This window comes from Balaenoptera musculus, chromosome 9, assembly GCF_009873245.2.
Source record: "Balaenoptera musculus isolate JJ_BM4_2016_0621 chromosome 9, mBalMus1.pri.v3, whole genome shotgun sequence".
NCBI classification, from domain to species: domain Eukaryota; kingdom Metazoa; phylum Chordata; class Mammalia; order Artiodactyla; family Balaenopteridae; genus Balaenoptera; species Balaenoptera musculus.
The window spans coordinates 87,235,745-87,249,329 of NC_045793.1; the positions used below are offsets into that span (position 1 = coordinate 87,235,745).

Genomic DNA, 13,585 nt, shown 5'->3' on the forward strand with positions numbered 1-13,585 from the left:
TTATGACAACAGTATTGCTTTTTGAGTGATGTCTTTTTTGCAATTTATTGCATGGAATTTCCCTGAATTGTCACCCTCTTAAAAGGGGCTTATATTGATTGAAATATTAAAGAATAGAGTTTTGGAGGAAGTTTTCCCTGAACCCCAAACACCTGTATATAAGAAAGATATGTTTATACATTAAAAAACTATCATTTTAAAAATTAATACTATATTCTAAGTGTTTTACTTGTTATCTTGATCCTTACAACAATTGTTCTTGGTGATGTTATCCCCATTTTACAGATAATGAAACTGAGTCTCAGAAAGTCTGTGATGTGTGCCCAAGCTTCTTTTAGTGTCTCTTATCAGGGGCACTATATTAGTTTATTGCTGCAATAGGAAATCACCACACATTTAGCCCCTAGATAAATAACACATTATCTTATGGTTCTGGAGGTGAGAGTTCTGCAATGAGTGAGTCCTGAGGTGTCAAGGTGGGGGCAGAAATGGTTCCTTCTGGAGATTCCAGGGAAGAATTCATTCTTTGCCTCCTCCAGCATATAGAGGCTAGCATTTTTTGGCTTGTGACCACCTCACTCCAGTCTCTCGCATCATCATGTGGTCTTCTCTTCTGTAGTCATTCTCCCTCTTCCTCCCTCTTGTAAAACCATTTGTGATTACATTGGTTTCACCTGGATAATCCAGGATACACCCCCCCACTTCAAGATCCTTAATCACATCTACAAGGTCCCTTTTATTACTTAAGGTGACATATTCATAGGCTCCGGGGATTACCATGTGAACATCTTTGGGAGCCGTCATTCAGCCTACCACAGGTACTATTGACATTTTTGGTGAGATAGTAACTTTTGGGTGGGAGGGTCCTGCACATTGAGGGATTTAACCTCCTTGGAGCCCACTCGCTCATCAAATGGCAGTAGGAATCTCCCTTCTACCTGAATAATAGTGACAACTCAGAACATCCTCATGTATTTCCAAATGCCCCCTCTCCCAGGGACATAGTACCACCCTAATTAACTGGTTAAGCGGTAGGGCTAGGAGTTAATCTAGGTCATTTGACGCCTTTCCACTGTGCCCTACTATATCGTTATTTGTGTTTTTCTACTTGTGCATTACCATAATGGTAACATTATTGCAACCACTTGTGCTAACTACTTTAACATCACTGAATCCACAGTGACTGAAAGGACACTTATAAGTCAACTGGTTAGAGTTTTACATCCTCTTTCCTTTCCCTTCCACAGAATGCCTTCTATGCACATTATCAGCATGTATTTCTTTGCTTCTTAGGGAAAAAAGAGTCTAGCTGGCTCACTTATAATCTAAATGTTTCATCTATATGAAATTCACTACTGTTGTATGTTTCTTTGTTTTTCTAAGATCCTAGAAAAATTATTGGCAAGGGCTACTTCTACCCTGCCCCCTTCTCCAGAAACCTATTTTTTATACCTTGCCTCAATCTGTATACAAATGTTCTTTGTACAGAAATATCTAGTGCAGGGACTGTGAAGATGTGCATTCTAGGCAGCTTGCTATGCATGGAAACAAATTAGTACTTCACAAAGTGTCAGAATGCCTGCAGAGACTGTTTTGATGAGTATCAATTTAAAGCTTCTTTAGAGAAGATGATGACATGATGAGCAGTGGGCAGACATAGGAAACTAGATTGTAGAGCTTCCCCCACATGGCAGAAATTATGCAGGAAATTCCCATGATAAGCTATTTCCAGCCTGTCAGATTAAGGAATAATTCATGTTGCTGTATATATTTTATTCTAACTTGCTCTCAGAGCTCATTTAGATTCCTATAAAGCCACAGTTCTCTTAGAAACAAAACTACAGATATAAGTTAAGATAACCATGGCTAACTGTCTGAAGAAAATTAGCTACAGGTAGAAATAAACGAGATATTGCTAGGAAGATGGACCGTACTGACATCAGACAGCTTCTTATTACATTGGTCAAAACCTTTGTGTTTTAAGAGGTTCAAAGAAAAATAGGGATACCGTAAAGTTGTTGGCTTTATCTGTACCTGTACAGCTCTTGCCACGTGGAACTGACTTAAATCTTTCTCTTCCACAGACTATTATGTGGCTGTTTACTTACCTGGTCATTTCTTTCATCTACTTAACATTCAACATCCAGACCTGATCTGCCACAGTCTGTTTCTGACAGGTATGGCTGTAGTTTTTCCCCTCATGAACAGGGTACATTTGGGTTCGTTTTTTTTTGGGGGTTCGTTTTAACGTTAATATTTATGTTTGGGGGAGAGGGGCTTCTTTTATTTGCTGATCTACTTTTTTTTTTTTTTTTTTGGCCAGGAAACAGTGAAGTGATTGATATGCTACCTCATAGTCCTTTACAGTCACTGTCAGGACCCCTGGTCCTGGATTGGTGTTCCGGAAAGCTCTATAGGGCGCTCCTCAACCAGTCATACTTACTGGAGTTCCTGTGGAACACCCGGCTGGACTGCGAGAAGCTGGCCTTGTTGCAATGTGTGCTCTCATGTGGCCGAGACCCACGGCGACTGGAAGCCAAGGTGGGAGTGTAGCTTAAGTTTAAAAAGTGGCAAATGGACAACACAAGACGTGTACATTTAGTGGCTGAAATGAACAGAAGTTATTTTTATTGGGTAACAATTGAGGTTTATGGTCTCCATCCTGACTTGAACATATTCTTCGCTTGTGCTCCTTCTTTATGGACACAGACCTCAGACTGGGAGGGAGTGTCTGTTCTTTTCACTATTCTCTTTTCCATATTGTGAGTAAATGTTAGCTCTATCGGTAACATTCCAAGGAAGTGCTCGGTACATAGTTTCTCAAATATCTACTTTTTCTCCTGGTTTGTATTTGGTGTATAGCATGAAGAGGACTAAAATCTGGTGGTAAATAAAATCTATTTATGACATTTTAAATAGAGATAGCTCACATTTATATTTCACATTATAGTTTATGAAGCACTTTCATACATCTTATCATTTAATATTACAGCTATTCTGTGAAGTTGAAGAAACCCCCCATTAGACTTGATTGGGACCAATGGGTGGTTGGTCAATTAAAAAAAGATGGCCTAAATATTTTCTTTTAACCTAAAATATATAAATGTACATTTATTCCCGTATCTTTTAATGTAGATTAAGGCCCTTTCTTTGTGTATCAGCTAATTGGAGTTCAAAATCGTTTTTCTTACATAAAACCACTAAGTAATGTCTTGGCTTTCTTTATCTGTACCTGTATGGCTCTTCCAGTTACTTTCTTTTTCTTTTCTTTTCATTTTATTCCCTAAGGAGGTCAATAGTTTAAAAATCCTTTCAAAGCAGTTTGTGTATATCAGGCAATTTTTTCTTTTATAGTTGTCTCACACCTAGTTTTTTAATAAGTGTTTTAGAGACATGTCTTGGAGTCTTTCCCAAGCTTTCAACTTTTATTGACCCACCAGCATTCTTTTTGTATCCATATTTCACTTGTCTATGGTAATATTTTATTAACTTAACTAATTGTGAAAATAAGCACAAGTAGCTTGAGTAGGTTTGGAAATAAGAACAATTATTGGCAGGATCAGAAATGCGAGAGTGCTCTATGGCTAGGCAAGCCTCATAGCATCAATTCTAAGGTCGGGAACAAGGGGTTTCGTTCCTGCAGCGGTGAGGATGGTTATAGAGGTTGATTGAGAGAACTGTTGATATAACAGGGATTATACCTTCCTTGATAGCATAGCCATGCTCACAATGATTAAATGGCGTAATTGAGCTGAAATTCAAACCCAGGTCTGCTGCCTCCAAGCTCAGTGGTTGAGTTTGGTTTTCTCCTGTATCCATAGCTCTTCACACTGCGACTTTGCTATAATATGCCCTACTCTAGCAAAAACGAACATTGGGTTCAAGAAGGCTTATTTGGATCCCAGTCAAGGGCATTTATTAAAATGATGTACAAAAAGGACCTCATTTATATTTTACCCACACGGCCTTACGTTATGTATCTCAGAGATTGTGTAGAAGTGAGTGTGTTCTTAGGCAATTCTAAAAGAGATACAAAATTTTAAACTATTCATATATAGTTTGTACTTCTTTGGTGGTAGGGGCAGGGTGCAGATTTAAATACCAATAGATTTGTCTTCTTACTTTTTAAAGATTATTCAATGGATTTCTGAGAACATCTCTGCCTGCCATTCATTTGACCTCATTCAGGAATTTATAATTGGTAGGTGTTGCTGATGGTGCATATTAAGTTGAACCCTTGACCCTTTTGCTTAAGGGAAAGCAGTAAATTGATAATGCCTCAATCTGTCAAAATGCTGGGTCGGAGCGTTTTTTCATTTTTTTTAACTCTGTTGTAGTCAGCACCTAATTAAATTTCATTCTCTTGTGGTTTTGTAAGAAGCTGTGGCTGTTCAGAGACTGATGACATATAAGATATGATCTTGATTCTATAACCTTATTAGTGATTTTTTTTAAGCATTGTGTTGGCTGGTTCTGTGTGAAGTGGTTATAACGTCATTTGGATAGATGTAAGTGCCAAATAATTTTTTAAAAATTATTCTCAATGTAAAAAGTAGAACCTGAACATTTTAATCAGCGGATAGAACCATAACGATTAGCCTTTTGCAGATGAAGGCTAAGGCAATGAAAACTCTTGTGGGTTTGCTTGTTTGGGTGAATTACAATGTCTACTGCCTTATTCTTCATATTAAAACATGTCTTTTTTCCCCCCAAAAACTTACTCAGCTTCTTCATATTGGAGCATCTATCCAGAGACAAGTAACATGGATAAACTCTTGCCATACTCCTCACTGCTCACTTGGGATACAGTAAGTTAACACTTTGTATTCTTTATGTAATTAAAATTGATTCATTGCTGTGGGTCAGTTGTAGGACATTCCTGTCACAGTAACCAAGGTTGTGATTTCATTTCTGTTTTGATGCATAAGGATCTGAATTGGAGTTTTCTGGCAGAAAAATAATAGTGAGTCCTTGCTGTTGGCCAGTTTTATTTACATAAAACAGTAGAACTGAAGGAGAAGGCACAGCATACGTGTTGCTCTTCCTACTACCAAGCAGAATGAAGCCTCTGTCATCTTCAAATGGTTTTAGTTTTTAATTTTTTTCAAGCAGCTAGAGTAGATGAAAATATTTCTTAGGGTTTTATAAATGAGCAACGGCTGGACCACTGCTGTTATTCTGAGCTGTTCTATTTACTTAGTAGATTAGCACCTTCATGAACTTTTTTCCCAGCCTTAGAAAGAAAATCTGTGATAACTTTAGAACGTCAAGATCAGTAAAAGTCAGTAATCTTAAGCAACTCCATGCCATTCAACCTTTTCTTCCTGTTGGTCCAGACTCCCTTCCTTTTAGTTGGGAAGAAATGTTTCAGGAGAAAACATTGTTCATTTTCTCTTGAATGTGGTTCAGTAAACTGAGCTTTGTTGGATCAGAAGTGAAAACCATGTACAGGCTCCCCCTGAAAAAAGGTTCTGCCTCTCCTCCTTTCATATTTAGATGTTAGGACTACCGTGTGCTTAGTCTTGAGGCAGAGGTTTGTATCAAAAAAGCATTTAGAAAAATAAATTTAATTCAGGTAGCACAGACACAGGAAAATAAGTACTAGGATAAATGGTAACACTTCCCATTTTGTTTTTAGACTATCTAAATATAGTCCTTTAAAAAGGCATATCAGATGTGTTTGATTAATTTTTTTCCTTTTTTTTGTTTTCTCTGGCTGCGCCACGCGGCACACAGGATCCTAGTTCCCCGACCAGGGATCTAACCCGTGCCCCCTGCAGTGGAAGCGCAGAGTGCTAACCACTAGACTGCCAGGGAAGTCCCATGTTGGACGAATTTCTAAATTTTTGGTATACGCAACGGTAGTGTTTTCCCAAAGACCCTTTCTTCTTGTCTCTCACTGTTAGAGTTAGTAAACTTTCATGCCTCTCTGTAAAATTATAAGAAAAGATCTGAGCTTGTTTCTTCTCCAGGCCCTCATTGTTTGAAGAACCCTTGTGAATATACATGCAGACTCTGTGGTAATGTGGCAGGAAGTTCGCAGGTTAATCCGTACCCCTCCCCCAGAAGCAGGAAATGCACATTTCATCTTCCTCCCCTCACCACCCAATGCTGGCTGTCACTGTCCTGTGTTCAGTGTCTGGGAGCCCGGGTCTGGACCTCTAGTTCCCAGGGTTGTGTTTAAACATGGAGCACGTGTTAGTTGGGTGTTGTGTGAGTATCATCCTGACAGGCAGTTCTTCACATTTGCATTTCTCCTTCTTTGTGGGGCAGAGGAAATGTGTGGACATACAGAGTGACATCAGGAAGTCCTACAAGAAGTGCAATATGAAAAAACCCGAAGTTTTAACCACTGCGTACAGAGCTTATTTTAGGGTTTATCATGTTGCTTTAGACTTCTTGCGGTTGGAGTAGGTTACCTTAAAGGTCTCTCCTAATCCTGAAATTCTATGAGCCTATGATTTTCTTTAGCAATGATGTAAATCATTTTCTTTTCTCTAATCTGCATATGCTCTTAATGCTATACCCTTAATAAATAAATTTCACACTTCTGTATGGAGACAGATTATTTCTGTAAATAACTGAATTGGGTTATCTTTTTTAAGATACTAGAAAATATTGTCTTACACATAGATAATCCTGAATTACGCTTTGCAGACTGTGAGCCTTGTTATACTTATTTGAAGATGCTATTTATAACCTAGAGCTGTAGTGAAATTTCTATTGCTGAGTAGTGATAAGTGAAGCATACATAGATTTTTATTACAGGCTTTCTCCTGTCCAATGGAGGACTCAGTTGCTTGAATGTTCTGGAAATTTATTTCCCCATCCCTGTGATGCCCTTTTTCTCAGAAATATTGTATGTCATTAAAACCCAGGACATTTAAGTTCTAAACAAATACCAGGTTTTATTTCTATTTTCTCATATATCATCTACTTATTTTTTAGGAAATGAAAGAGGAATTGACTAGTTGACAGGTTAATATACATAATTAACATGGAAACACACTTTTTAAAATAAATAAGTGGCAATTTTGTCAGTTTATCTTTTTATTTAAATTTCTGTTTTAATGCTCACTAGTTAGCAGAATGTTATAATTTGGACTTCCTGATATGAATTGCATCTTGCAGATTTGCCATGGTGATCTGGCTATGTAAACACTTCATGGGGATCTCTTATTTCCGAAATCACGGTAGAGGATGAAGTGCAGAACAGTTTTCCACTGAGGTCAAAAAAGAATCCCATTACTGAGGCAGGGACCAACTATCATACATTTAAGTGAAAGAGCGAGGAAGAAGTACAAAAAAGGAAAGTGTCCACCTTATTATTATGCTTGATGGTGCAAATGTAATTTGCCTCCTTTGTTCTTAAATGGAAGTGTGTAAATAATACATTATTTACTCTGTATTTCTTCATAATAGTTTATCCTTTCCTTCAGTGACACTGTCAACTATTATAATCATAACTTTACAGAATATTTCCCTTCCCGAGGCAAGAGATAGGTTGTGTTCACTGGTATTTATAAACCCCAAGTTTTATTTAAAGTAAAGGTTAGCAAACTGGGAGCTGCCCTCAGCTTCTGTCTGCACGGAAGACACTTCCTGAAGGCTGGGGCTGGGGGTAGTTGATACGTTTAGCAGTTGTGTGTATGTTTTTCCCCCACCACAGGAAATTCCTGGAATAACCCTTGTGACAGAAGAGATTCCATTGCCTCTTATGAAGGTAAGTGCTTACAGTGAGAGACAAAAGCCCAGACCTGCGTGGCTTCCTTGCTGGCCTCACTGTCGCCTGCCCCGAGTGTCACGGTGGTTCCGAAAGGAATTGTAAACTGTCAGGGGAGGATGGTGCAAGGGGTAAGGCTAGTTGTCTAGGCAGTCCTTCCTAAATGGTAGTCACCAAGGATGATATCAGGGCAATTCTTAGGAATGCTCTTTGGAGAGGGAGGTTTTCTGAAGACAGAGAACTGCAGGGCTCGGTGTGAAGTGTATAGAAGTCATACTTTCCACTGTGCCTCAAACCAATCCATGCTGGAGGAGTTCTTGTAAATTTTCTTGAGCTAGACCTAGGAGCTGTTTTTTACTTCACTTGCATTGTCACCCCCTCAAACAAACACACACACACAGAATCTTAAAACCGTTAAGTAACCTGGGCTGGGATTAACTAATTTCCTTCTCGTTCTGAGAACAGTGATTCTGTTTCTCAAGAGTGACCTGCTCGGGCTGTCCCTGTGGTCTCCGCACACACCTTCTTCCTGCCCACTAAGCGGCAGCGTTAGTGTCTCTCTACAGTTTGGTGGTTTCAGAGGAGTTTCTGAGTACAATAGGGAGGGTGGGGTGGGTGAGCAGAGAAGAATGTGTATGTAGTTAAAAACTGAGGAGTATTTTAACATAGTTTCCTTGAAGCTCCTTTGTTGTTTTTGGCATTGCCTCCTGTTAATTATAGCTTGGTGTGTGCTGGGAAATCTCAACTTTTGGCAGCAGGCAGCCTAGTATGCTGCTGCCTTTTACTATTTACATTTGATTCTTTTGGATCCACGAAGGGCAGGCCAGGCTCAGGCAGCTGAGGGAAAGCCTTGGGCGTTTGAGGTCACGGTGATGCCCTGGGGGTGAAAGAGGGCTGACTGGGGCAGGTTTAGTGGTTCTGGGTTTTGGTCCTTTAAGGGGAGATGGACAAGAGATGTATCTAGGCAGCAGAGTGAGACAACTGTGAAGGTCTATAAAAGCAGGAAGACGAGGGAAAAGAAAGGTTTGATTAATAGCTTAAAAGATTCTTATTAAGAGCCTCCATCCTTTCATTTTATTGTTTCTGCTTTTACCACTAGTCCAACAAATCCATACCGTGTTTAATGGACACACAATAAACCAGCGAAGGAAATTTTAAAAAGAAAGCAATGTCACCCACAATTCTACAGTTCCTAACATATTGTCTATTTGCCCCATTTCCTCTTGGTCTTTGTCATAGGTTTGCATGTTTTATCTAGTAGTAATGGCCATCTAGTGATATTTGATAAAGATTATGAATTATAATATATCATACACATTTTCATGTTGGTACATAAACTTCATAATTTTCATAATTATGATTTCTAATGATTCCATAGGTTTCCACTGTGTTGCTGTGTCTTAGTTTACTTAATCATTCTTCTGTTTTGAGACATTTAGTTTGTCTCTAGCCTCCATTAAAAAAAATATTTTTTTGCTATTAAAAATAATGTGGCAGTGAATACTTTTATGTAGTTTTTTTTGGTGTATGTGATTTATTCCCCTAAGGTTAAATGCCCAGGAGTATTATTGGGTGAAAGGCTATGACAATTTTTATAGCTTTTGATTCTTATTGCCAAATTGATATTCAAAATATGTTGTGATAATTTACACTGTTACAAGGGATTTATGAGTTTATCGGTTTTACTATAACCTTACATTATTGTGTATTTTCATTTAAAAAATTAAGTAAGTATAAAAGAGTGATGGGAAAGTTCTCAAACTTTTTACCAATTGCCTTATTCTAAGAATACAATTTGCCTTTGCTTGGGAACAAAATAGCTTATTTTTGCACTCTCTGATTTTCTTTTCTTTTTTTTTTTTTCTATTTGTGTGTGTGTGTGTAAAATTATGTTTTTATGTAGTTCATTTTTCTTCCTTCTTGATATTCACTTTGTCTTCTCCTCACTGTTTTCTATTCTCCCCTAGTTATCTTTAGCATTTGGCTCTGAAGAGAGTTGTTTCCCATTAACTGTTCCCAAACATGCTTGGAAGCTCTTCCGAGACTCCACATACATTCATGTGTTAGTAAGAAGTGTTATGTAGGACAAGTTTGAGCTGTAGATCTCTTTACTGTCCTCTCCACGCAGACACAATCCATCAGGGAAGGCAGAGGAATGCTGCCGGGATTTGCCTTGGGCTCAGGAGAAGATGTCACTGGGTTTGGTGGCCAGCTCCACTCCAATCCCCCACTGCCATCACTAATCATACCTTCCAGTTCACAGGACACCTGGTCCCGATAGCTCTCATTTGTTTCCCCATCTCTGCTTGCATAATACCTCTGAGAATAAGCAGCTGCCTTTGACCTAGTTCTACCGCAATTCCCAGCCTAATTATATTGCAGTGGATCTGGTTCCAGTGGCACATCCCACCTACTTTTCCTCCCTCCCCAGCCCATTATGTGACTGTTCTTGCAGCTTCCCCATAGGAGTTGGCTTTGAGCACCCTTGACCTGAAACACAAGTTACCTTTCGAAGGCATGCTTGCTGCCGGACTTTCCACGAGGCCCAAGGGACCCCAGACTACTCTGACCACACTTGCTTCCATCCTGCTTGGAAGATGACTGCCCTGATAAGGAATCTGGAGAGGGACGAGCAAAATGAAACTAGATGAGCACTTTCCTTCTGCTCTCTCTGCAAATAAGTTTAGTGTGAAGTGAAGCACTTTACAAATGTTTAACATATGAACATCGAATTTAATTGGTTTATACCAGTTTATCACCTGAAAGACAAAAGCCTTCCTTTATAGAATGGTTTCCAAAAGAATTTTAAAAAAATGAAATGAAATGTATGTTAAAACAAGGTCCTCGCCTTAAAAAGGAATGTCATCAAGAATGGCCTTCCTAAGAATGAATTTATCTCTTCCAAGGGAAGTCATGTAAGGATTAAAAAAAAAAGTAGAAACAATAGCTTACTTGAATATCAATAATGGAGAAATGGAGTATTTTTATTAAAGTATTGTTAAGCCAGACATCTTTAGTTTCATTTTATAAAGTAAGGAAGCCTTTAATTTAATCATTTGTGTAGCGACTATTAACTATCTGACCTAGAGACTGGGAAGGAGAAAGACTTCAAGCCCCATCCCAGTTATGGCCACTCCAAGTGAGGGCATGGCTACAGTGTCCATCAGGGGTCTAGATGCCCCTGAGCAATTGGGGAAAGAGTGGTTGACACCTGTGCTGTTCTCCATTCAGAGACTGGTTCACTTAATTATGTTTCTTCTCTGAAACACTTAAAAAGTGTTTAAAAAATACTGTTTTAATTGGGCAGAGCATGACTATAATTAAGCATCTAATGAAACACAAAAGACACTCTTTCCCTTGACCCTCCCAGTACAGACAGTCACCATCACTTAAAGAAAACGTTTCTTAGAGATCCAAAGTATCAACAATCGCAGTGTAGAAGCTTACAATTTTTAAAAATGAGAATGGTTGCTTTGACAACAGTGTAGCATTATGAGAAATGTCAATTGGTTATGTGGGAAATATTGACTTTCCAAAGTTCAGTTTGTACATACGTGATCTTGTGATATAACTAGAAATATATATTTGGTCTTCTTCCGTGGTTCCTGGCACAGAGCTCCTAAAATCCTTGTAATTTCCTAAGTGATAAAAGCTACAAGTGCATCTTTTGTTATAATGTTTAGTGTTTGTTCCAGTTCCTGAAGTAGCTCCAGAGTACAAAGGTGAAAAGAATATCTTTTATTATTCCTAACAAGCCCCTTTCAGCCACACCTGAGTTTGTTAATGAGGTGACTTTTGGAAAGCACCTAAGGATGGAGCTGGTCGCCAGGAAAACTAACCATGTGATTAGCAGGTTGGCACTTTGAGCCCTCTACCACCACTACCTTCCAAGGCTAGAGTGGCTGGAGATGGAGTTCAGTCACCAACGTCCAGTGATTTAATCCATCATGCCTATGTAATGGAGCCTCCATAAAGAACCCTAACTGAAGACGTTCTGGGTTGGATGAATATATGGAGGTGCAGGGCTGGGGGTTCTGCACCTGGAGAGGGCACGGAAGCTCAGAACCCATTCCCACACGGCCTGCCCCATGCATCTCTTCAATCTGGCTCTTACTGAGTTGTATACTTTTATAATCAACTGGTATATAGTAAGTAAACTGTATTCCTGCGTTCCATGAGCCACTGTAACAAATTCTAGGACACATGAAGGGGGTGCTGGGAACCTCGGATTGATAGGCAGTCAGTCAGAATCACAGGTAACAACGTGGACCTGCGATTAGCATCTGAAATGGGGTGCAGTCTTGTGGGACTGAGCCCTCAACCTGTGGGATCTGACACTATCTCCAGGTAATCATAGGACACCCTGCTGGCATTGGAGAACTGATGGATGTGGAGAAAAACCCCCCACACATTTGGTGCCCAGAAGTGAAATATTCTGTGAATAGACTGTTGTAGAGAAAAAACAAGGGTTATTCCTATACAACATATTTTTGGGGACAGAGAGTTATGGCACGTTCAATTAATATTGTATAAACATAATTTTATGATGTTACAAAGAAACACAACTTATTAGAGACAGAGCACCAGGCTGGTAAATTCATTCCTGTCATATCTGTAGAGATGGGGGTACCTTCAGTTTACTTCTCAGATGATGAAATTGAGGAACAGACCCAGGATCAAGAATTCTTGTTTTTGTCTCTCAAGAAGGCAAAGCCACTAGGCTGTGCTGCTTTTATTCATAGTTTAGTTGAAGACATAATGTTCAATTCTTAAGGTTGAGAGGAGGGAACTATCTTAGCATTGGCTTTCTCAGGATATATGCTGATTGCGAGATGGAATAGTTTAGAGCCATATTTAGGGAGTTACATGAAAAATTACATCCCATTAAAAATGGCTAAGAGTACTACCCAGCTGTGCGAAGAAGAGAGATATTTTTACTAAATGTTGGGAAGAAGGAGAAAGTCCACTTATAAATAGGAGAACTTGGACTTACAACATGCAGTCCCCTTGGCAGGAAGCCTCAGGAGTTCTGGTGGCTGGTCCTCTGTATGGATGGCCTGCTTAGAGCATCTTGGCTTAGTATGGTACCTTACTATCTTTATGGACACAAAGACATTTCTATTTTATTCTGTCTGTGCTGAAGGTAGTAGGTCACTGTGTTTCTCTGGGCTGCAAGTAAAAGCTGACACTGAGATGGTATCCACTGAAGAGCCAAGTTGGATTGATGCTTTACCTCTGCTAGTTGAGCCCTGATATGAAGGGTAAAGGTTCTCTCTGAGTTGGCTTCCTCTTCTGTAAAAGAAGATGCTGGTTCATCAGCAGATGTAGGATCAAAGCCAGAGGGCCTTTAAGAAATGAAAGGCAGATGTTTTTTTCCTGGCAGTAATTTGCAGCTGAGCCAGTAAGTACCACAGGGCTTTTTATCTTCCTTTTTAAAGAAAAAAAATCAAAATTATTTCCCACATAAATGGGAAACAGTCCCTTAATGTAACCCTTTGGTCTTTTTGTTCAATTAATAGTTGTGATGGGCTACATTTGGTAATTATTTCATGTCATCCTAAGAGACAAAATAAGATTATTTCTCAAGAAGAGACTTGGAATAATTTTCCTTCCTTTAAAATCAAAATTTAAAACTCCCCCTGTGCAGGGAAGTGCTTCTGGGTCATTCCTTGAGGATCTGATGGCTTCTAACACCAGAGTCTCCCAGAAGTAGCTAAATTCACGGGTATTTTTCTTAGAAAGCATTTCTGTGTATTTGAAAGCTTTATAAGCTCTTTTCAAGAAGCTGGCGATGTGCTTCAGACTGTTGTGGCTTTCACTTTGCTGTTGTCCCTGATGAATATGGTGCTTAGTATTCAACTA

General features: G+C 39.2%; 1 protein-coding gene across 6 annotated transcripts in view; it reads left to right on the plus strand.

The window, feature by feature from the left end:
• The window catches only part of LOC118901066 (gamma-secretase activating protein), a 92,674-nt gene that overhangs the window by 46,394 nt on the left and 32,695 nt on the right, over positions 1-13,585 (plus strand). For 5 of the 6 annotated variants that reach the window (XR_005021285.1, XM_036864089.1, XM_036864086.1 and 2 more), the window contains 5 exons: positions 2,085-2,177; positions 2,324-2,541; positions 4,132-4,201; positions 4,726-4,808; positions 7,670-7,723. Coding sequence is in view for 5 of the 6 variants with exons in the window: in XM_036864089.1 (XP_036719984.1) it covers positions 2,085-2,177; positions 2,324-2,541; positions 4,132-4,201; positions 4,726-4,808; positions 7,670-7,723 (518 nt within the window). In the remaining variant the exon portion in view is untranslated. The remainder of the gene's footprint in view (positions 1-2,084; positions 2,178-2,323; positions 2,542-4,131; positions 4,202-4,725; positions 4,809-7,669; positions 7,724-13,585) is intronic. The other variant, XM_036864087.1, reaches the window with a different exon arrangement.